The 25,541-nt window shown below is 39.8% G+C and overlaps 1 protein-coding gene across 4 annotated transcripts in view; it reads left to right on the forward strand.

The window, feature by feature from the left end:
* The window catches only part of CNTN4 (contactin 4), a 957,860-nt gene that overhangs the window by 922,582 nt on the left and 9,737 nt on the right, over positions 1–25,541 (forward strand). For all 4 annotated transcript variants that reach the window (XM_059937717.1, XM_059937718.1, XM_059937716.1 and 1 more), the window contains 9 exons: positions 7,160–7,335; positions 12,090–12,210; positions 16,237–16,395; positions 18,501–18,650; positions 20,483–20,553; positions 21,611–21,845; positions 23,820–23,932; positions 24,504–24,690; positions 25,120–25,232. In XM_059937717.1, coding sequence (XP_059793700.1) covers positions 7,160–7,335; positions 12,090–12,210; positions 16,237–16,395; positions 18,501–18,650; positions 20,483–20,553; positions 21,611–21,845; positions 23,820–23,932; positions 24,504–24,690; positions 25,120–25,232 — 1,325 coding nt within the window. The remainder of the gene's footprint in view (positions 1–7,159; positions 7,336–12,089; positions 12,211–16,236; positions 16,396–18,500; positions 18,651–20,482; positions 20,554–21,610; positions 21,846–23,819; positions 23,933–24,503; positions 24,691–25,119; positions 25,233–25,541) is intronic.

A 25,541-nucleotide genomic window follows, 5' to 3' on the forward strand; every position in this document is an offset into this window, starting at 1 on the left:
CCTTCACTAACCTAGGTGGACTAATCTGTCAGTGACTCCAAAGGATGTTCCTAGTAAGCTGTGGTCTCGTTAATGAAGAATATAATGGGATTTTTACCTCTCTAAGATGGAATACCACATGCTCTTAGATGCAGCTGAAGATTGCATTAGCTTTCTTTGGCAGTGGCATGGACCATGTTGAGACTGAAATGCTCAAGTCTTTTCCATGTGAACTGCCAACCCAGTTTTTTCCCCCAGCCTGAACCTATGTAGTTGATTTTATAAGTGTAGCTTTTTGCTTTACCCCTACTAGATCTCATACTAAAATAAAGAATTGGTCCAGCTTGAAATCACTGGGAATTTTGAGTCTCATCTCATGTTCAGGGTATCCCTTTTTTATGTGTGTTTCATGCAAAATCGATGAAAAATAGTACATCCAGCACTGGTTTTGTTTTTATTGAAAAAAATATGACCAACCAGAGAGAGCTTAAATTCATCCCTAGAGATTCTCCCTCCAGGTTGATTGTGATCATTAATCAACTGTCTTTGTTGTGGCCTTTAACGACTATTAAAAATAGTTCTCTATCCAATCCCCCTTAGTGTCACTTGAGGTGAGTTGACTGTCAGCTCTTTCACTAACTCTTGTTTTTGAAGGATCCCATTTTTTAAAGTTTCGCTGCAAAATTTAATATAAAAAAGAAGACACAACCTGACTGTAAGGCATCATCAAAACCATTACAGTTAAGAAATTCACTAACAAAAGGAGATGTATACCTCCCATGAATGAAGATGACTAAAACACACATTTTAAACACTTTCCTTGATAGGCGCTAAGTGAATATCTTGGCACTGTGAGGGAAAGGTAAAGAAATCATAAATTGAAATGGAAGGGTTGGTGTAATAAAAGGCAAGCAACATCAAAATGGAATTCTTATCCCATAAACTACAGGCACTTGTTTTTACAGGTAATAAAAGCCTGAAATCAGAAAGCTTTTCTTCCAACAGTGAAAGTCAGAATATAATATGACTTGAGTAATATGTTATAATTTATGCATCTTTTTTTTTTCATGCTCCTCAGAATTGATCAATGTTAACATCTTGGAATATGTGCAGCCAGATTTCTTTTGAGAAAAATAATTGTTTTTATAAAAGTATACATGTTCTCCTTAAGCAATTTGAGCAAAGCAGAAAACACAAAAATGAAAATTAAACATTAAATTTTAGCTAAAATTAATAGGAAAAGAAAGTACAGTGAACACAAAGTGTTTCTTCAATATGAGAGATAATTTTCTTTAAAAAAAAAAACCTCTAAATTTAAGAGATTACAAAAAACATTAAGATGTTAGAGTCCACATTTTTATTACATGCTTTAAATGTATGTGAGGTTTTTTTTACATTTTTTTAAATTGAAGTATAATTGATTTAAAATGTTGTGCCAGTCTCTGCTGTACAGCAAAGTGACTCAGTTATACACATATATACATTTTTAAATATTCTTTTCCATTATGGTTTATCCCAGGAGATTAGTTATACTGTCCTGTGCTATACAGTAGGACCTTGTTGTTTATCCATTCTAAATGTAATAGTTTGCATCTACCACCCCCAAACTCCCACTCCATCCCTCTCCCTCCCCGCTGCCCCTTGGCAACCACAAGTCTGTTCTCTATGTCTGCGATTCTGTTTCTGTTTTGTAGATAGGTTCATTTGTGCCATATTTTAGATTCCACATATAAGTGATATCATGTGGTATTTGTCTTTCTCTTTCTGACTTACTTCACTTAGTATGATATATACACCGCAACTTCTTTATCCACTCATGTCGATGGAGTGGAAATCGTGCTGCATGAATATAAGGGTGCATGTATCTTTCTGAATTATAGTTCTGTCCGTGTATATGCCCAGGAGTAAGATTGTTGGATCATATGGTATTTCTATTTTTAGCTTCCCGAGGAACCTGCATACTGCTCTCCGTAGTGGCTGCATCAACTTACATTCCCACCAACAATGTAGGAGGGTTCCCTTTTCTCCACACCCTCTCCAGCATTTGTTATTTGTAGATTTTTTAATGATGGCCATTCTGACTGGTGTGAGGTGATACCTCATTGTAGTTTTGATTTGCATTTCTCTAATAATTAGTGATGCTGAGCATCTTTTCATGTGCCTCTGGCCATCTGTATGTCTTCTTTGGAGAAACGTCTGTTAAGGTCTTCTGCCCATTTTTCAATCAGGTTGTTTGTTTTTCTGTTGTTGAGCTGTATGAGCTGTTTGTATATTTTGGAGATTAAGCCCTTGTCGGTCACATCATTTGCAAATATTTTCTTCCATTCTGTAGGTTTTTTCATTTTTTGTGGGCTTTTTTTGTTTTTTGCTTTGTTTTGTTTTTGTTTTGTTTTTTATGGTTTCCTTTGCTGTGCAAAAGCTTATAAGTTTGACTAGGTCCCATTTGTTTATTTTTGTTTTTGTTTTGATTGCCTTGGGAGGCTGACCTAAGAAAACATTGGTACAATTTATGTCAGAGAATGTTTTGCCTATGCTCTCTTCTAGGAGTTTTATGGCGTCATGTCTTATGTTTAAGTCTTTAAGCCATTTTGAGTTTCTTTTTGTGCATGGTGTGAGGGTGTGTTCTAACTTCATTGATTTACATGCAGTTGTTCAACTCTTCCAGCACCACTTGCGGAAGAGACTGTCTTTTTCCCATTTTATAGTCTTGCCTCCTTTGTCGAAGATTAATTGACCGTAGGTGTGTGGGTTTATTTCTGGGCTCTCTATTCTGTTCCATTGATCTATATGTCTGTTTTTATACCAATACCACACTGTTTTGATTACTGTAGCTTTGTAATATTGTCTGAAGTCTGAGAGAGTTATGCCTCCTGCTTTATTTTTTTCCTCAGGATTGCTTTGGCAGTTCTGGGCCTTTTATGGTTCCATATCTATTTTTGGACTACTTTTTCTAGTTCTGTGCAGAATGTCATGGGTAATTTGATAGGGATCACAATATATCTGTAGATTACTTTGAGTAGTATTGCCATTTTAACAAAATTAATTCTTCCAATCCAAAAGCATGGGCTATCTTTCCATTTCTTTGAATCCTTTTTAATTTCCTTCATTAATGATTTATAGTTCTCAGCATATAAGTCTTTCACCTCCTTGGTCAGGTTTATTCTTAGGCATTTTTTTGGTACGATTCTAAAAGGTATTGTTTTTTACATTCCCTTTCTGATATTTCATTGTTAGTGTAAGAAATTATGCATCTAATTGTTGACCTAATCATTAACAGAGTGGTTAATAATTAAATCTACCTTCCATGGTTGTTTTGACCTTTAGAACAAAGCATACTTTACTTTCTGACCTCTCTATATTATAGAAAACACTATAAAGCATAAAAGAATTTTTTTTACTCTAGGAGGGTTAAGCACTTGGTAAATATATATATATATATATATATATATATATATATATATATATATTTTTTTTTTTTTTTTTTTTTTTTTTTTTTTTTTTTGGAGCATCAGTCCTCTGGAGTTCTGAATTTATCATTCTCCATGGGATGAGCCAACCACAAGTTAGAAAGTTTAGGAGTGTTGTTGGTCCTATTTATTGTTGCTATTTAATAACATCCAAACCCAGACATCAGTTCACGTCTTGAGTTCTAATTGCCTTTGAGAGTTCTGTGCACAGAACAATAGCTGGAGTGACTCTTCAGAACAGAAGTCGTAAATATAGGTTCTTCCTGATCTTGATGAATTAAAACCAAAGGAGGGGAGACAGTTTTGTTTTGAAGAAGCCATCTGTTTATTTGTGTACAGTGTTTGTATTCAAATTTCAAGAAATTCATCAAGTAAAAAGCATCAGAATTCATAACACAGAAAACAGGAGTACTGAACAAGCATACAATTTGAGAAAACCAAGTAGCTAATGAGGTTTTGAACCTCTTTAGTTTAATCTTCTCTAGTCCCAAGGAGACCTCTCTGGTGTGTGTACAGTGCTTGACTTCCTTTGCATTGATTCTTGGTACTTCAGGGCTCAAAATGTGAATTGGTGCCAAGTGCTAAGGTAATGAATTAGCAGCTGTCAGCACAGCAACTGTACCAGCATAATCCTTGATTTAGAGCACTTCTCTGGTCCTTGGTTAACAGGCAACTGAGTTCACCAGTAATAAAATCTGTCCCAGATAGCTACATGTGCATAAAGGGATGAACATTTCTTTAGGAAACAAATGTCAATTAAAAATGTCAGCCAGAATTGTATATGACTCTAGGCTTTAAGGTAGGTGCCAACTGCAAGACATTTTTAAGGACTTGAACCTGGACATTTGACTCTGCACTCATCAGTGTGATGTGTAAGCTTATAGCTAGAGCCAGCATTTTAGGCGTAAAATCATCACTGCTTTTTACCTGTCTAAGGCAGTAACTTGATTACTCTTGCAGTGAAGCCCTCTGAAACCATCTTCACCCCATGGCCTTCTTTGAATTTCTTCTGCATTTACATATCCTCAGATGACTACACATAATCAAGAGTGCAAATTGCTATATTATGCCCTTAGCCTTGTTGCATGGATGATTTGTGAATGGATAGCATGTTTTCAGCTAAATGAAGGGAGTCAGCTTAGCACAATAGATAATTCCTCAACCACCCTTAGGTATCAGTTTCCCTCATCTGTTAAATAGAGCCGATAATACTACTTATTTGTTGGGAATAAATGAAACAATCCTTGTCAAGCATGTAACATGGTATCTAGAATGTGAGGGGCTCAATTAGTTTTTACAAATAAGTTTTTTATATCTTTCTTGGTACTAGGACACTGTTATCCTTATAACACCTAATGAGTGCTTGGTAGATAGATCAACAAATGAATGAAGGTACATTAAAATGAAAATCTAAATTGTGAAATCAGTGGACAGCTATTTAAAATAGAATAAGGTGACATCTTGCCAAATACAAACCATAGACACATATCATTTTGTCCAGGAATTATATGTTCCAATCTTCATTTTATAGGTGAAAAATTAAATTAAAAAATGATAAATGACATGTTAAGTCAAATGGAGCTATTCCTAGATTTTCTGCTTAGCATTATTCTAAGGTGATTTGCTCTCAACTCCTTCGCTCATTTAAAAAAATCTCAATCTGTATCTTTTCCTGTGGGTCAGTTAATCAATGGAGTATATTTTGATTATGTGACTTGAAAAAAGCCTCAGGTTTTGAAACAAACAGTTTTGTCTCCCATTACCTCTTAGCTAGAAGTACCTGTTTTTCACTTCTCATTTCATGGACATCATTCGTTCAGCAGTGACTAAAAGCACACCAGTCCACTCATCATGAGCTTTACCTGCTTTCAGAAAACAGCAAAAGTATATCCCTCCACTAGATTATAATCTATTTATAGACACAGACTTTCCTTTTTTAACGACCTGAGATGTTTGCTTTCCACAGTTGGATAAAAGGGTAGAAAAACTGTTTTAAATACTCTCTTTAAAGAGGAAATTTTAGTGGGTGGGTTGTTGGAAAAAAAGACCAATCAAAAATCTTCTATGAGACTCCATTACAAGATTCTCAGCTGAGATTTTAATCTAAGAGCTACATTCAATAAATGTTTATGTGCCACACAGTGTGTGAAACACAATCCTGTGAATGTTGAAGGGGATTAACCATTGTTCTTATATTGTTTTTGTTTGCTTTCGATTTGTCTTCTTTATTATAGATTGGTTGGTTTTGTTTGACTTGGTTTAGTACAGAGAAATTTCTGGAATATGGCTGAATTCATAATTTCATTCTTTAGGCACTTATATGACCTTTTTATTTAACTCAAATTGTTTTTCACCATTTTATTCTCTGACACCATTTATGAAAGCCTATTTCAGTGAGAAATAAGAGACTACCTATGTGTGAATGTAGTTTAGAGTTTATAAACTATCTTGGCTAAGCAAGTCCTTTCTGTTCCCAATTAAAACTGTAATGTAAAGGGTGAATTTAAAAATGAAGTAGTAGTCCGTATTTTAAAGAAGTAATATATGAGTAAAGTCAGACAGAGAAAGACAAATATTATTATATCATTGATACGTGGAATCTAAAAAAATGATACAAATGAACTTATTTACAAAGAAGAAAGACTCACAGATGTAGAAAACAATCTTATTGTTACCAAAGGGGAAGGCGGGCGCTACATTAGGAGTTTGGGAGGAACAGATACACACTACTGTATATAAAATAAACAAGGACCTACTGTATAGCACAGGGAACTATATTCTATATCTTGTAATAACCTATAGTGGAAAAGAATCTGAAAAAGAATGTATATATATGTATGTATAACTGAATCACTTTGCTGTACAGCAGAAACTAACACAACATTGTAAATCAACTATTGTTCAATAAGTTATATGTACACATCATTTTGTCAGTGATGTTCATTACAGCATTATTTATAATTATAATAAAATTTGCTAAAATGTTTACTAGTTTCAAAATGATTGAAACTGTTAACAGCATATTATGCAGATTATAAAAATATGTGGATAAAGGTATAAGCCTATGTTAAGTAGAGAAAAAAGGAAAATCACATGTGTAGCATGTTTACAATAATGCAAAACAAGACAACTGAAAAACTATGAATCCAAAAGACAGGAGGAAATTATACTAAAATGAAAATAGGGGTTTTATCTGGACAGTAAGAAACTTAGTAGGATTTTGTTTTGTTTTGTTTTGGTCCCTTCTTTCAAATTCCCTGAATTTTCTAAATTCCCTATACTAAACATGTATCACTTTTATAATAGAAAAAAAACCCAACAAACTTCAAATTAACATGGATTTTCCTGTTTGCACTCAGCTGCAGTATTGCTTTCTAGTGAAACTGGGGAGATCTAAAAACCTTTTTGAAGAGATAATTTCAGAGCAGTCTGCCAGAAGTAGGCCCATCCATAAGTGTCTTGAGAGAGCTAACCCCAGGGCTCCCAGCTGAGTTCTGCTGCTCTGTGAAGGTTCCCATAATAAATGTTTTCATCTTTTCATATTAAAAATGACCTCCTGGCCCGACTCTGAGTTTCCCAGATGACTAAGGTTTGCCGGGCCCAGACTAAGACAAAATAAAGCAAAACTCCTTAGTATTTCATCCTGCACTTGGAGTCTATGTTTTATTTCCACACCAGCTCACAGGCTTTGTTGTTTTGTTTTCACTCTCCAGATCCAACAAGGGTAATGGTACCCCCTTCCAGTATGGATGTCACTGTTGGAGAAAGTATCGTTCTGCCATGCCAGGTAACCCACGATCACTCGCTAAACATCGTGTTTACTTGGTCATTTAATGGACACCTGATAGACTTTGACAAAGATGGGGACCACTTTGAAAGAGTCGGAGGGGTAAGTATTAATATCATACTATCCACAGGAAATGCAGTCAGCAACTAAACGTCTCAAAACTGACTCAAACGAGTTGTTTAGACTAACTTTTGTTCAAACACCTTATTTCCAAAATCTCTTGGTTAATATCTGCTCCTTTTTGCGTGATGAATGCAGCCCTGCTCATTGAGCCACCTATAGGCCACGCCTTTTCTCATCCTCATAATCCTTAACCCTATAGGTTAGTTATTCATTACTGTGTATGAATGAGAAAACGGAGGTTAATGGGAGATATATGGCTTGCCTGGCCCTCACTGCTACTAAATTGCAGAAATCAGCTTCAAACTTCAAATCCCAAGTCCTCTGCCCCATACTGTACCATATGCCATTGAACCTGATGAAGAAAATAGCTTAAGGACAGTTTACTCAGATGCTTTTAGGCTGCTGATTAAACACCCTTTGGCTCTTGTAGAAGACTTATCATTGTGAGGTTAGGGCTCTCTTTCTTGCATCTGAAAGTCTGATCAGATTATTTAATATCTCCAGATAATTTGAATTCTAATCGTTGAATTTTCAAAATGCCTTACTTTCCATAAAACACACATAGTATCATTGAACTCACACGAAGAAGAGGTTAACTGTGGAAACAGTTTGAATCTATCACAATCATTCTCAAAAATAATTTTTCTGCCCTTGGGACTTCCCTGAAGGTCCAGTGGTTAAGACTTTACCATCCAATGCAGGGCATGCGGGTTCAATCCCTGGTCGGGAAGCCAAGATCCCACATGCTTCATGGCCCCAAAAACCAAAACATAAAAAAAAAAACCAGAAGCAATATTGTAACAAATTCAATAAAGACTTTAAAAATGGTCCACATCAAAAAAAATCTTAAAAAAAAATTGTTCTACCCTAACATAGCCCTACTCTCCTATTAGTAATGAAGATTCAGGGGGGAGGGATAAATTGGGAGATTGGGATTGACATATAAACACTACTATACATAAAGTAGATAACTGATAAGGACCTATTGAATAGCTCAGGGAACTCTACTCAATACTCTGTAATGACCTGTATGGGAAGAGAATCTGAAAAGGAGTGGATATATGTATGTATAACTGATTCACTTTGCTGTACACCTGAAACTAACACAACATTGTAAATCAACTGTACTCCAAAAAAAATTTTAAAAACAAAACAAAACAGGTTCATTCTGGCTGCTATTATCGTGGAGGGTTCCAATCAAAGACAGCAGAATATAAGCATGAGTCTGTGTTGAAAAGCCCTCCCATCCCTCATGCTCCGACAGGAATCTGCTTTACTCACCTCATCTTACCCCCATCCCTTATGTTGGGAATAAATGGACGAAGGCTTATAAATTATCCGTATGATATGTGGAGGGCCTATGTTCCTCTCAAAGTTAGTGCTGTTCCTCTTATTTACATTCTTGCTGCCTTTCTCAAACAGTACCTCTCCACTGAATTACAGAACACCAAAAATGGTTTGAGTAACTATTTTCTCAACTCTCCCAATGATCGTATACAACTGGTACCATTTTAGATGCGTGAGACAGAAGTTAATTCATTACATCAGTGGATGACTCGAGTCATTAGGAATTCTCTCTTGGAGCCCTGATTGAGGAAGGCTGGATGAAATTGCCGTTATTAACCATTCTGAACCACTTTGATACGGTTCAGCCTAATAACTTTGCCCAAGTGAGAGTGATATTAACTACTTCACAAAGGCATTGAGGATATTAAATACCTTCAGGTCTAGAAAACTACGTAGCCCAATGCCTACCACAAAAGAAGTATGTGAGAAACATTAACGGTTGTATTCATTGAAGGAAGGGTAACATTAATTCTAATAACATGAGCATATATACTGAGATAAACCTTCATAGATTAAGCAGAATATTTGTTTTCAGACTAGAATAAATGTCTTGGGCATAAGAGATAATAAAAAATAAAAATATTATCTCTCAGAATGGCACAGGCACCCACCAATCAGAACAGGTGCTTGGGCAATCAAAATAGATGTCCTGCCAATCAGACAGATATGCACTTCATGCTGGACGGGCTGCACATCAGCCGGGGCTGAGGCACAGGTGGAGATACCCGTGATGGAGTCAAGCACTAGTGACCGCCTTTTGTCGAGACCTCTGTCCATGGAATCACTCTCATTAGCCTTTTGTATGGGAAGTGTTTGTCTCTTTTGTGATACCCAGTACTAGCACCAATCAACCTTTGCTAAGAAGTAACTGCAAAATGCGGGACAGCGCTACAAATTGTGAGAGCTAAGTGTATTAGTCACCAGGATCATTAGTGTCTATAGGGTTAGCGCTGGATAACAGAAGAGGTAAGGAAGCAATTCTGAAGTCAAGCCCATTTCTCAGTTTCTACTTCCTGGGTCAGTATGGTACAGACAACGCTTGGGAGAGCTGACCTATTGCAGTGTTTGGAAAAGTTATTATTTCCTTGTCCTCTGAGCGGCTCTGAGTGTTCGGTCAGGAACAGAGCAGACAACAGTGCTGTTTTGTTCTCTTTGGTAGGAACATAAATGTAGATCTCAGTAAACAGTTTGGTCTGTATGACTTCGAAGGGAAAGAGAAAGTTATTGGGGTCTCCTTCTGTGAGACTCATACCTCAATCCCGACTTTATTTTTTTCTTTGTTTCACTTTTACCTTAAAAACACAAATCTGGTCAAAATCTGCAAGTAAGGACAGCACACTCCAAACCGCACAGCCGTAAAATTCTGTTAATGGATTTCTGTGCTCTGAAATCTGGTGGCTACAACTGGCTTCTTTGACCTTCAAGCCCTTGTTGAATAAAACAAATTATTGAGATAATGTAGCCATTTCCTTTAAACCCCTATGACTTCCCACTTTCCCTGCACATACCCCCTTGTGAGGCATATTTTTTGTTTAAGCCTCTGTTCAAAGTCCTAGCACATGAAATGTCTTAGGTAAAGTAGTATTAATAATCATGATGATGATGATACCTTATATTTGCAAAGTGCCTAATCATTTATCAAGCATTTTCATATGTATCAGCTCTTTAATCCTCACAGAATCTCTGTGAAATATGGTAGCAATTATCCTATTTTACTAGCAATTATAAGACTTGATTAGTAAATAGTAGAATCTGGATGAGAACCCAAGTGTTATAAATGAAAAATAGATTTCAGGTTTAAAAAAAAAAAATCACAGCTCTCCTTGAATTAGATTTAATGTCTTTGACATAATTGTTTCACAAAGAAAACTGATAGTAGCCGTCCGTAATACTAGTTTAAATTTAGCCTGTGCTTCACAGTTTTCAGGATTTCACATACACATACAATCTCATTTAATTCTCACAAGCTAGCACGGTAGGCAATGCATCCTTCTTTCACAGGTCAATAAACTAAGGCCCAGAGACATTAAGAGACTCACAGGAAGTCACACAGCAGGGATCAGCCCCAGACAACTAAGTCCCAAAACTTCAGCTGTCTCTTGACGATATGCTTTTGCCTTTCTTCTAATCCTGTTTACAACTATCGGCAGTTCTGTGTCTTTCATTGCCGTGGGTAAATATGTAATATGCTGTACTGAAACCAAGGAGGGAAACTAAGTACCCATTAATTTAGAATGAGAATAAGATCTTTCCAGCTGATAGTACAGCAGTCTGGTAAAGAGTAGGGACTGGAGCCTGAAACTGTGTGGGCTCACATTCTGGTTCTGCCACTGACCAGCTAAGTGACAGTAGGCAAGACGAATAACCTCTTTGTGCTTGAGTTTCCTCATCTGTAAAGTAGGGATAATAAAAGTACCTACCTCACAGGACATGTCAGTATTTGGTGTAATATATGCTTGCCAGATATTCAGTACCGTTAAGTATTATCCAATATTATTGTCATTTAGAAGAATAACAATAGGGCCAAAATAACCTATGTTATCTTGTCATCCATCAAGGTTTAGAAACAAGCATAGCTTCCTGACTCTGAACCCTTGGGTGTTCGCTTGCTCAAACAGCTGTTCTCCAAGCTTTTGATTAACAGAGCTCTGAAACCGAACTCCAAGGTGTAGCAGTGTTCTTCAGTTAAAATGCCAGCTTGGTGATGGCCTGTGGAGGCATCTCCTCACATTTATTAGAAGTACCATGCTGGTGAGTGATGTAGAAATATTTCTAGGGCACATAGACATCCGTACCGGGACGTAATTAGTCCTATTCATCTGCTGATCAAACATACATTTGGCATTGGAAAACAAATTAGCACTGTTCCACACCAGGCGATGCAAGATTTCCTTGGAGAGTCCGGTCCTCATAATTCATTCATTCAAACCTGGGAGCAGTCAGAATGATGGCTATAAGACAGGGTTGTGCAGTAAAATACAGATGCTTCCAAATGTGGGCTTGCCCCCCCTTTCCAAATAAAGAGTCCCCAAGTACTGCAGTGCCAGCGAAGGCTGTAGGCCGAGGGCATATCTGAAGAAACCCACGGGACTAGGTCAGCAGCCGCTTTATTACGTAAGTTTAAGTGCTTCCAACATGGATGGCAAGCTGCTCCAGAGCCACAGAGAAGCTAAACACCTGAGGTCTTGTCCTAGGTGTGTTCTGAAGATGGTGCTCTTCTTATCTCTCAGGCAGGCGCACGTATTTTTAATAGGCCATGGCTTGCATCACTAATGTTTGCATCAGCCAGTGTAAAATAAATCCATTAGTCACAGTGTCCTTCATGTGATAATGATATTTAGAGCTCATTAAAAAGTAATTGTAGCCACTTTCCCCTACTTTATCAGCAGGATTCAGCTGGTGATTTGATGATCCGAAACATCCAGCTGAAGCATGCTGGGAAATACGTCTGCATGGTCCAGACAAGTGTAGACAAGCTGTCTGCCGCTGCTGACCTGATTGTGAGAGGTATGGGAATTTGGGGTTTTGTTCTTAAAATATGTTTGTGATATCTGCTCCTGCACAGAGTTCTAAAAACCTCAGTGGTTTAGAATTACAGGGGAAAAGACGATAGAAGGTAAACATTGTAAACAGTGGTTAAGAGTCTACAGAAGTTTTGTGTGCAGCTGTTTCTTGTAGGGGATCAGAAAGTGCAGAGCAAATCCAGTTACTCTGTACTGAAAATAACTCCTATAAATGCTCCCAGTACTGTGATTTATAGTGTTGGAGTTCAACACCAGAATAACTTGAGATTAAGAAAAGCAAATGGCTTAAAGAAGGATCAAACTGTGCCTTTTGCTGTTTCATCTGGGCTCAACCAAATTACAGTAAGTCCCCTACATACGAACCTTCAAGTTGCAAACTTTCAAAGATGCGAACTTGCGTTCCATCAATGTCAGGCGTGAGTGAAACTGCAGCTTGCCCTCCATCTCCTGTTGTTGACAATCCTTCAGCTCTACCATCTCCCACCTCCTCTCCTTCCTCCAGTCAGTAACTCTTCTTGCATGTTGACTTGATGCCAGCCCCTGTATGCCAGCTGTTATACTGTACTACTGTACTTTTCAAGGTACTATACTGTAAGATTAAAAATGTTTTCCTTATTTTTTTATGTTTGTTTTTTATGTATTATTTGTGTGAAAAGTATTGTAAACCTATTACAGTACAGTACTATATAGCTGACTGTGTTAGTTGGGTACCTAGGCTAACTTTGTTGGACTTAGGAACAAATTGGACTTAGGAACTCGCTCTCAGAATGGAACTCATTCGCATGTAGGGGACTTACTGTAGTGAGTTAGGTCACTGATGTAACAGTGGCTTAAGTAAAATCATCACCAGTTTTTCCCATTTTTTTCCCCCTGAAGTTAATAGTTCTGTCCAGTTTCTAAAATATGGCTTTAGAAGGAAATAGTTCCTGCCTGGGATATAGTAAATAAGCAGGAAGTTGATGTCAAAACTGACATTGGTGAGATTCTCTTGCATATGACAGACATGGCCTAACTTCATCCAAATGGCTGTGACTGACTTGGCTGAGCCTCACCAAACCAATGTTTAAAGGAGCAGTAAGTGGACTTTTAAGAACTATTTTTTAATTAAAGTTCAAGTCTTTGTGAACCAGTGTACATGCCAGAATCAAACTGATGCACGCCCAGGGGTTTGCTAAAGTTAAATGTAAAGCCAAATCAGAACATCCAAGTAATCTCTTAGCCAGTGTCTCCTTCATTCGAACCCTAACTATTGGTGTTTAGGAATCTTTGGCCAGCAGAATTTTGAGTGCAAGAAAACAAATCCAGGCGGTATCAGATTTGTAGGCAGGATGAATCTGAGTACACAGAGAACAAGATATTATTGGAAGCCACAAAAAGTGTTGCTGTATCCTGTGGGCATAACATGAGGGGGGAGGTGTGTGGAAGTTAGCAACTCAAACTGAATGTCAAGAGAGGTTAAAGAAAAATAGCTTTTCCACCAGGTCTGCTTTGGTTCCCCTTTAAATCGCCTTAAAAACCTTTCTATAATGGAAGGAATAAGGGCCAGAGAAGAGAAAAAACTTCCAACCTGGGTAGAGCTACCCATAGTATGACCTACGGGACCGGGTTTATTTCCATTTTAAAATACACCAGAGCTGGTCTGCTCTCCCCCTGAGGACCAAAAGAATTCTGTTGTTGAAAATGTATCCTCTATTTCATTAGGATAATGTTCAGATCAGCAGTTTAAACACCAATAAATTAGACTAATAAATATTTAAATTAGTAATAGTTGAATTTCTTAAATGCTATTGTATACTTCATTTCACAGAAAATAACATTAAATACCAAGAGGAATTTGCAAATGCGGTCTAAAAGAACATCTAGCCTGATCAGTTAATAAAGCCAATAAATTAATATGCCATTTTAAACCATAATCTTTTGTTTTACCTCCTCCTAGCTCTGCCCTTGCAGCTTTTCTGCGTGTTGCAGAGGCAAGGCTGGTATGCATTTCACTGACCTGTAAGAGATTTTTGTATCTGAAACTAGTAAAGCTTGGAGTCTTGGCTCTGGCTTCCTTGATTCTCTGATACCTACTTTATTTAATCTAGAGCACTCGAACAGCAGCTAGAAAGGCCACCCTTCCCTGAGAAAGAAACAGGGATGCAGGTGTAACACCTGCATTCCCTCTGCTGTTGCCTGTGACACAAACTGTTTGAGCCCCAGACCATGTTAACACTTGGCTCAGAGGATAAACATTTGCTCATTTTGTCGTTTTGAAAGAGAGACCCATCTTCCCCAAAACAAAGGTGGTAAACATTCTGTAGGGTGTAGCATATCTACACTTGGGTGGGGCTGGTAGCAGGGACATAATAAACAGCAAACCGCGCTATGAAAGTACCATCTTAACCCCAGGGGCCAACTTCATGCCACCCCTTCATGTCCTTCTTCCTAGTTGCTAACAGTGGGCTCAGATCTTCCTCTATCAATTTAATTCATTGAGGAATGTGGAGAGGAACACTTGTCTCCTTGTGATATTTTGATTCTAAAGGCCATGGAAGGAGCATCTATTTTAAAAAAGGATGGGAATGCTAGGATGAGAAAGCTGGTGAGAAAAAAAAAAAAGATTATATTGTCTTCTGGACTTTTCTTTGGTTAATAAGAGTCCTGAAGACCAGAGGTTACCTCAGTTCTATCTAGGTGGCATTAGACTGACATGCTGAAATGTCACTATGGAAAATTAATCAGTGCCAGCATACAGACTTGCAGACCTTTCATTCAGGAGTAGGAGGGAGAAGATAAATTTAGTCTCATCTGTGGGTCTATAAAAAATGATTTTTAAAAAAGGAAAGAGAAATTTAGGGCATCACTTAAAGGGTGCGGAAGTGAGTCCCAGAGCAAAGTGTTACTTCCAGAAATTGCCATTAACTTCTCAGCACTCTGCGAAAGGTCTCTTTCTTCCCCGCCCCTGCGCCGTGGCCCCGTAGTATTTTGGAAGAACATGTGATTGCTGTCCCGGGCCTCAGCACATCCCTTGCCAGGAAGATCTCCTTACTCCTGTCTAATGGACACAAGCTGTGTCGTTATGTGTCCCTCACACTCACCTTCTCTGCCCAGGTGGTCACTTATTAGAAATGCCTTTAACTGCCTGCTAAGAGCGTTTCATGTTGGAATCAAGGACAGCTTTGAGTCTTTGCTCTGGCTCTGCTGTTATTTTGTGTTTGCTTACCAACCACTTTCCAGCCCTCTGTTTCTTTATGATTTACAAGCCTTCATTTAAAACTGATTTCCTCCCGTTTCAATGGTCTGAGTACAATGGCAGAAAAAATGCACATCCAGAGCAGAAGGAGGGAAATACAGGCATGAAACTTACAGAAACTGCCAATGTGGTCCTTCGACTCCAACCCGATTTTGAAATCGCTTTGAAGAAGCCACAGTCTTGGGGCTCTTGCGCACAAGCCACTTTCACAGCAGTTCCCTGGCACACAAGTGTGTGCTGGCATTTCATGTGGACATTCCAATGCAGCTGGAATGTACAGAGCAGCACTGAGACCCCCGAAGTTCTAAAGTCATTTTCGCTCACATCATCAGGGGTAGAAATGACCATTTCCAGAAGGCTCCAATCTTCACTTATCACTACTATGTCCCCAGATAACAGTGTCCAACCCGTAGTAGGAACTTGTAATATATGATGGATGGATTAATGAATTTGGGCCCTGGTGGTACCCCAATATTCTCTCTTGGCATCTAGAACAAATATTCTATTGTAATTCTTTGTACGCCTACTGGTTTTTCCTATTATACTGTGAAGCCGTGGAAGGAAGGGGCCGGGCCATGTCTCGCTCATCTCTGTAGTTTCAGAGCCTAGAAGAAAGCCAGGCTCCTAATAGCTATTCAAAAAGGAATTGACAAGCGATGAATCTGTGGGTGGATGAATCAACGGTTGAATAGGTCAGCGCCCCATTCAACTAAGTGGTCCCATCCTTGGACATTTGAACACTGCTCAACTTCTGAGGGTCTTGCTCTTTCTCAGGTCCTCCAGGCCCCCCAGAGGCTGTGACCATAGATGAAATTACAGACACCACCGCTCAGCTCTCCTGGAGACCCGGGCCTGACAACCACAGCCCCATCACCACGTATGTCATTCAAGCCAGGACTCCGTTCTCCGTGGGCTGGCAAGCAGTTAATACAGGTACCATGTTGGATGCCTGGTGCTGGTGTCTCACAGGGGCTTCTGAAACTCAGCAGAATGGACACAGCTCTGTGGCAGAAGCCGAGAGGCGTCTAGGTTCTCATTCAGACACAGCTACAGATGAGACTTTATGGCAGTGTTTCCTATACCTCAACCAGTATACTATTGTTTATTTGATACTTTTCTTTCTACTGATTCATATTTGTTTGTTAGTTTGTTCTAAGCAATAAGTCTGAAATGATAGTAGGTCTGCTGTGTTATATTTTTGACACACATTTTAAAATACATTAGTTATAAAAATAAAATGCATCATCTATCTGTGCATTGCCTAAAATCATATGTGTACCGCTAGTGGGGCACTTTGAAAAGCAGTGGGTTATGTTACTGTATAGTCACAGTCCTTGTAAAGTTTGTACACTGCTTTCAAGAAACCCGTATCTAAGGACTGCGTGGAGCCTCTTGACTTGCTGCCCATTTTTTCAGATGGATACATGTGGGCATGAAGAGGCGTGAGATTTTGTAAAATTAAAGAATACATGTGTTGGCCGTACCATCCCTGCTGCTGTCTATACCTCCAAATTGACTCGTTTTGTTATTTAGGTTTCGTTTGAGGAAAATATGGACAAACAAGTAGTTATTGCAAGCAAGTTACACACTCTTCTAGTCTTTCCATTTTAGCTTATCTAACCTCTGAAATGGGTTTCTGTGTTTCCAGCTGAATCATTGACTTTCTGCTGAGTCACAGGAGTGTTTTAGGAAGGAAGGAAAGGAAAAATCTGGAAGTTAAGGAGATAAGAATTCTAGTCCTGACTTTGCTAATCAGCAGATTTCTATACATCTTCATTTTCCTCTTCTGTTAAATGGGAATAATAAGAATTGTTATGACCCCATACAGAAATGGTTGTGATACTTTAAAAAACATAAATTGCTGAATAAATATAATGAAGGAAAGGAGTGGGATGAAGATGCTGATTCTGATGACGATAATAATGATGGTTTACAAAAGAAAACAGCTGGAATTGGTTAAGCCCTTACTATGTGCCATGTGTTCTGCTAAGTGCTTTTCTTGAGTGTTCTCAACTGCACCGTGAATAGATATTGTTATTAGCCTTATTTTATGGTGAGGAAACCAAGGCATGGAAAGGTGAAGCAACTTGCCCAAGGTCGTTTGGCTACTGAGTGTGGAGTTAGGGTTGGAATCCAGGTTGTCTGACTCCAGAACCCACTCTCTTCACCTTTGGAGGGAAGGACTATATAAGTGTGGCCCCGAGGAGGCTAGAAGCCACGGAAGCCTAGTCACAGGGGCCTCAGCTTTGTCACAGGGGACGTCCCTCTGAGTCTCCTGGGCCCATTGGGAAATCTTCATAGTAATTCATTCAAAACCCAAAAGGTTGTGCAGTGAGCATAGAAGCCAGGTCCAGAGCTCCATGGCTTGTGGCATCAAGCAGGGGGCCCTGTCCTCTGTGAAGGGAGGCCTTCCCCAAATCCTGCTGGATGAACACTATCAAATTCTGCCTCTCTGACTCTTTTTCTATTCTTCATGGGCCGTTCCTTTTATGTTTATAGATTCTTTCTTTTGATATGCTAATACAGTTCATTAACAGTAGTTGTGTGGATTTATAGCATTATTACTCCATTGTTATAATAAGTTACAGAGCTTGAGCCATGCAGTCAGACAGAGGTGCAAATCCAGTATGACCTTGGGCGAGTCACTTGACCTTTATGTGGTACATTTTCCTCATCTATAAAAATGAAGAGAATAATTTCACCTTACTCATAGGATAGTTGTAAGAATTAAACAATATGCCCAGCCCGATACAGTAAATGCTGAGACACATGTGAGGTGAGAACAATAGTGATTATGGTCAAGTAGCTTTGGGCTTTGAAGACTGTATTTTGTGATGTCATCTGCTGGTGTGTGATTTGAGTTTATTAGTCTGGCACAGAGAGGTCTGGGATTACCTCCCTGCAAGGGCTGTTTGTGCAGCTACCCTCAGACCTGCAGCAACGCCCCGAACACGGTAATGGCGATGATGATGGATAGAAGTTCCTATCTTCCTAACATGGAATCCTATGAAACATGCTCACTTTTTGATGTCTTTCAGTCCCAGAACTCATTGATGGGAAGACCTTCACAGCAACTGTGGTGGGTTTGAACCCTTGGGTCGAATATGAATTCCGCACAGTTGCAGCCAACATGATTGGGATTGGGGAGCCCAGTCAGCCCTCTGAGAAGCGGAGGACAGAAGAGGCCCGTGAGTAGCACCAAGGATACAGGAGCTCCTGTTCCTTAGGGAAAGGCTTTGAATCTCCCTGCTTTTCAGCCCTAATGAGGCTCTATGCCAGCCCACCCTTCCCTGGAGCCACTGTAATCATCAGAAATCAGACCAATAGATGCTCAGCTTTACCACCTGGGAGTTTCATTATTTTGTTGGTGTTTTTGTTTTTATTTTTATTTATTAAGTTTTATTGAAGTATAGTTGATGCACAATATTATATAAGTTATAGGTGTATAATATGGTAATTCACAATTTTTGAAGGTTATACTCCATTTATAGTTATTAGAAAATATTGGCTATATTCCCCAGTGTGATATGTCCTTGCAGCTTATTTTGTACATAATAGTTTGTACCTCTTACTCCCCTATCCCTACATTGCCCCTCCTCCCTTCCCTCTGCCCACTGGTAACCACTAGTTTGTCCTCTCTCTCTGTGAGTCCCAGCAGTGAGTTTCAATCCAGAGTTATGTTCTCACTCTTCATTGAGTTCCCTGGTACAGGGCGAGACACTCTGCTTCGTTCTCTCAAACACCACGTCTTTCTTCACTGTTTCCTTTGTCACCAAGACTCTCCTACCAGGATTATTATTTTTTCAAATGCACACCCACACTTCAAATAAAATCAACTCACAGAAATGTCAAGTGGTAAAGAATAAGTTCTTCGGAAATGTTCAGTAAGATTTTCTTAGGGTATAAACCCTTCCCAAAAGCTAAGATTGGAAACATCCTAGTAATTCACACAAGCCTGGTCGGCAGTTTGTAGGAGCTTCTGTGTATGCAGCTTGGGTGAGCACGGGGAGAGAACAACATAAATTCATCTGCATCCCTTGTATTTGTCTCACATAGAGTGGGAGGCCTAGTGTGGGTGTGTGTGAAGGTCCCAGCTGCGATGAGGCCAAATGTTTATTGAAGGAAGAGCAAGGCCCCAGAGCAAGTGGAAACTCTGACCCTACCCTTGGACACAAATCCATCTGGCTCTATTTCATTGGCTTTATCCAAGGGGACATTCCCAGTCACCAAATCTATACCCCAGCCGGACATTTTTAGATTCTGTCTGGAGTCTTTCATTTACAGGATGATACTATAGCTAATCCCCATGCTTCCTTTTCCCCTCCAAAATCGTAATTTAATGAATTCCTCTCAGCAGTCCTGAGGGGGAAGCTAGCATAATTTGCCCTCTTTTACAGAGAAAACTGGGAGTCAAAGAGGTTAAGCACAGTGAGCCAGGGGTCAACCTCTGTCCACCACTTCCTTCAACACCCAGCTCAAAACTCACCTTCCTCCGAGTAGCCGTTAGCCCAGCCTGGGCTTCAGAAGGCCTCTGCACTCCTCCATTCTGTCTGTGCTGCACTGTTGTTGGTTGTTGACATTGCTCTGTAATCGTCCTGCATGTGCTCCCACCCTCCAACTAGATTGTGAGCTCTGCACAGGCAGTGTATCATCACTTCTTTGTGTACCGCCACGTGGTTCATAAACGCCTACCCAAGCCTTAGAACCAGAACCTCAGTCCTTTCCTCATCCCCCTGGACTTTGGCCTCTAGGGGTGGAGCTGAACCATTGTTCAGTCACGTCAGATAACATGTGTGCCTCTTGTTGAATGGGAAAGAGGTAACTAATAGCAATTTCCTGGGTATGTTTCACTTCCGCGAGCTGATGCTTCGGGACCCTTGACCATACGATTTCTGATCTCAGAAGACAAAGCTGTGTGCATCCGAGTATCTGTTTAAACTGAGTCACCTCAGCCAGGCAACTTTGCTGGCCCTCCTGGCCTTTGCCACCTGATATGACTTGTTTTTTGTCTCCTGAACAGTCCCTGAAGTCACCCCAGCTAACGTCAGTGGAGGCGGAGGCAGCAAATCTGAACTGGTTATAACCTGGGAGGTAAATGAATCGCAGAACGAAAGGAACATACATTAGCCTAGGCTATTTTATTATTTTACTCTGTGTTAAACATATATGGGAAGTTGCCTTCTCTGTTTTTAACAGCAAAAATCCATTTGAGTGCAAACACTCCCTCTCATGTGAATGGCTAGCAGGAAAAGATGACACTTGCCCATCAGTTGTGGAGTCAAGTTTTAATTCAGTTGATCACAGGAAAAACAATCAGGAAAGGGAAGACAGCGTAAGAAAAAATGTATATATGTATAATATGCACATTAAAGAAGGCTGGTTTAGAGAAAACCAGTTTTTCTTTTTTTCCTGAATTACTGCAAGGCCAATTGATTTAAAACACCTGCCCACAATAGACTCTGTGTACCAGCACAATTTCCTAAGATTGGCTTTGCTGCAGGAGCCCTCTTGTGTAAAGTATTTTTTCACCAACGTAGAGGTGTGTTAGTCACCACTTTATTAAAAATTGATTTTGAGAGAGGAGGTCAGAGTTTCAGAAAGAGTCCACAGTGATTTTGAAGGATTCTAGGCAACAGCTGCGGAAGTTCACATCTGTCATTTAACCAGAGCCCCAGCAGAGAGAGAAACCACTCACCGCTTCCAGCTCAGCACTTCCGGGCTGAGAGGGGAGATCTGGCCTGAGCCAGGATGGTCCTCACTTCTTTGGTGAGCGCTCTTTCAATGAGTGTCCGTGTGACACTGGAGGAAGAATCCTACTAGATGGTACATGTTGGAAATGTTGGTTTTTGGATCAACTGTCCAGTGTCTTCCACAGTCATTTCCTACAGTGGCAGAGCTGGGTTTCCCCCATCAGGAAGCCAGGCTCTCCACTGCAGGTTTTCATTGATTTTTTTTTAACCCTGCTCCAATCCCCCCTGAATATCTCTGGTAGACTGATGGCAAGTCCCAAATTGAAGACTCTCGACAAAGTCCCCAGTAAGATAGCGTGGACACAGGGGTGTGTGTGGGGGTGGGGAGTGGAATAAAACAATGTAGCATCTGCATCAAAGTCCTGTGGCCTCTGAAGACCGCCTCCCTTTCTTCCCAGACGGTCCCTGAGGAATTACAGAACGGCAGAGGCTTTGGTTACGTGGTGGCCTTCCGGCCTTATGGCAAAATGATCTGGATGCTGACCGTTTTGGCCTCCGCGGACGCCTCCAGATACGTGTTCAGGAATGAGAGCGTGCATCCCTTTTCTCCCTTCGAGGTTAAAGTGGGCGTCTTCAACAATAAAGGAGAAGGCCCTTTCAGTCCCACCACGGTGGTATATTCTGCAGAAGAAGGTATGATGTTTCTTCAATTCTGAGATGTTGACTTTAGGACGTACAATCAATTTAGCACTCTACCCATAAACTGAAGGCATATCCTGAATCAAGAAAAGCGTAATATGAAAAATATGATTCATCATCTACCACCAATCTCTTAGAAAGACAGCAACTCCACAGTATATAAAAACAAATGGTTATCCGTTATTAATTCCACTACTAAGGACCAAAATCTCAAGTACCGTCTAAGATCTTCATGTCTACATATACATCACATTACTTTCAACAGAATTATATTTTATTTTATGCCTTTAAGTGAATGCCAAAATATAATTTGTATTTCCTCTCAATATGATTTTTCTCATAAATCATATTGTACTCAAAACTTATTCTGTTATTAAAGAATAGAGTAAGTCACAAAGCAGTGTGATTGCTCTCATTGTCACCCCCGGTGTTATCATGTTTAGGGGTTCTCACTCATTTTTACTGCCTCTGTGCTATCCCTGCTCTCAGAATACCTCTCCTAATGGTCTTCATTTCCATTGGAGTTTGCCTTCATTGTTTCAAAGGTGATGTTCGGAATGAGACCATATTAAAAGTTGAGTCATTGACTTGGAGTAAGTGAAGAGGCAATAAATTCTTCCGTCCAGATAAAGAAGTCAGCCCCTTAGACTCGGTGGTCCTCCATGATCTAGCCCCCACCTCTCTTTTCTGCCTCAACTCCTGCCCCTCTTCCCTGCATACTCCATGTTCCAACCATATCCAAAGGACTTGCAGTTATCCAAACAAGCTTGAGCCCCTAGTATATGCTTCAACTTCTCTTAATGTTCCCTGCCTTGCCCACCTTGTGACCTCATGGTCATCCTTCAAAACTCAACTCAAACAACCAAGGCCTTCTCTCATTTCCCCAGGCCCATGGAGTGAGGTGCTTCTCTTTTTCCTTGTGTCTTAACATTGCTCTGTTATAATTCTCATCTCAATGTATTATGAATTTTGAATTTTAGTTTTATATTCTCACTAAGGTGTGTTTCTTGAGGGCCGGCTATTTATTTTTTACCTCTGTGTCACCAGTGTCGAAACGTGTATGACACACAGACCCCTAATAAATACTGAATGAATTAACACATAAATAGAATCATACATTGTTATAAATAGACAAAACCTTAGGGGTCTCCATGTACACCATTTTCTGGAACATAATGTGCATTCCAGAGGGAGCACACAAGTTGACTGTAAATGGTACTAGATGAACCTTTAAAATTATTTAATACTTATATATTGATTTGAATTGCATCACAAAGAAATACAGCTATCAAATCAAAACCAGGATTTCATTTGTGTTACAACTCACAACATGCCTAGGTTTTTCATTAAGAAAGACCACTGAAAGGAAAATCTTTACATAAAAATGGTACACAGCTCTGGCAAAAATCTGGCAAAAAGAACTGAAATTTAGGGGACAGACTGGGTCCAGACTCTCCTTTGCAGCTGAGGAGGTTGAGCCCACAAAGCATAGATGACTTGTACAGCCAAGCTTGTAAGACGTGCAGCTGGCTGTGCAGAACTGAACTGTCACCGGCCCTCCTGAAACTTAGTCAAGTCAGTTGACTCTCCTTTTTTCTGTCTCTCTAATTTTCGTAACCAGTGACTACGACTCTCACCTAGGACAAATGCTAATTAAGAAGGATGTATGTTAAATAAATTGCTGGCTATGAGACGTGGTGCTTAAACTTAAGTATCCTGGGTTACTTCCCTTCCACCTACCCCTAAATTTAGAAGCCAAAGACTTTGAAGAAGTCTCTTCACCACCATCTCCACCACCATCCTCTCCCAGCTGTTAATCATGGTTTCTCTGTAAAATGAGGGTTTGGATCATAATCACTAAGGACTATTCTATAATCATTGATTCTTTGCCCATCTGATGCCTTTGCATCTAGAAGCCTATTCTGATGCAGCTGATAGAGTCATAACTGTTTCCATACTTATCTGCAGAACCCACCAAAGCACCAGCCAACATCTTTGCCAGAAGTCTTTCTGCAACAGACGTTGAAGTCTTCTGGGCCTCCCCTATGGAAAAGAATAGAGGTCGGATACAAGGGTATGAGGTAAGCAAGAGATAGGTGCCTTGGTTCTGGGAAAGGGTCCCTACCCCTCAGTGAGAACTTTCTACACACCCTCTGATGGGAAAAAGACCTAGAGTTCCATTTAGAGGCATTTGTTTTAGAGAATAGTTGTTTCTAAAGGAGCATGAATGGAAGCCCTGAGCATTCCACTTGTGAGATTACCCGTTTCCATGGTACTCTCCAGAGAGCTCTGTCTAAATACATGCAGGTCTAAGCATGAATAAGATGGTTGGCAAAATGAGCTATGACTTCTGATACACCCAGGATCACTTGGGCTCAAAACAAGGAGGGGAAAATGGGAGAAAGACCCAACCATGACTGTGCCAGTGTACCGTCTCACTCTGAAGCTAAGAACAAAAAGGGGGCCTTTTTAATTATCGATAATTTCTCAGCGCGCACAAAGCTCTTGGTTCTGAAAGCTCTGCTTACGACTTGCTATATAGAAAATTAACTCTGTCATAAGAATCTTGTATTAAAAAAAAAAATCACCTGATGATGTTGGAGATATCCCTAACAGTTATGACATCCAAGGTCTTCCTTTTTAATTTCTCAGGTAAAATATTGGAGACATGATGACAAAGAAGAAAATGCTCGAAAAATACGAACAATAGGAAATCAGACATCAACAAAAATCACCAACTTAAAAGGCAGTGCTCTGTATCATTTAGCTGTCAAGGCATATAATTCTGCAGGGACAGGCCCCTCCAGTGCGACGGTCAACGTGACAACCAGAAAGCCACGTAAGAACATTCTTGCTCAGAAATATTTTAGAGATTCAGCAAACATATTCCAAGTTCATTCCCCATCCCCACCTCCCAGTGATTATTTACATGCTAATTGGTATCATTATGGAAATTCAGATTTACCTTAGCATTTTAACTGAACCTTTCCGAATAGCATGCAAAATTCATTGCTCCAGAGGACAGAAAGATAAATGTTTTCTCCTCACTGGGAAGGGCCACTTCTTTTAGCTATAAATGTTAGGCGACCAACTGAATCTTTTTCCATTTGCAGTGCTGTATCTCAGCAGATTTTAGTGACCCTGAAGACACATATTAGTGCAATAGCCCGTTAAATTGCCTCCACTCGCGAATTCTAGGAAGGAGATATTCCTCGGTATCCATTGAGACTTAATAATCTGTGACTTCGTATATCTTAATTTTTTACAGCGCCAAGTCAACCCCCTGGAAACATCATATGGAATTCATCGGACTCCAAAATTATCCTGAATTGGGATCAAGTGAAGGCCCTGGATAATGAGTCGGAAGTAAAAGGATACAAAGTGGGTAATTTCTTTTTGCAGAGGCACCTACTCCTGCTGTTAGTGGGGACAGACTGTTCTCATGAATCTTAAGAAACCTGCCCTCACTCTCCCTGACAGAGCTCTCGCAGCCTCTTTCTCCCAAACACCAAAGTGGTTTAGTCTGAGTTTTGTCAACAGCCCATGACAGCTGGTCAGGATTTAGAGAATCGCCTATACTTTGGGCTCAGGCAGAGACAATCAGAAATAGTTAAAGACCCTGTGGTTGGGTCTCCAAAAAATCATGAAGAACCACATTTTAAACATTTCTACTGTCAGTTTTGTTCTGTG

This window comes from Balaenoptera ricei, chromosome 11, assembly GCF_028023285.1.
Source record: "Balaenoptera ricei isolate mBalRic1 chromosome 11, mBalRic1.hap2, whole genome shotgun sequence".
Classification (NCBI taxonomy): domain Eukaryota; kingdom Metazoa; phylum Chordata; class Mammalia; order Artiodactyla; family Balaenopteridae; genus Balaenoptera; species Balaenoptera ricei.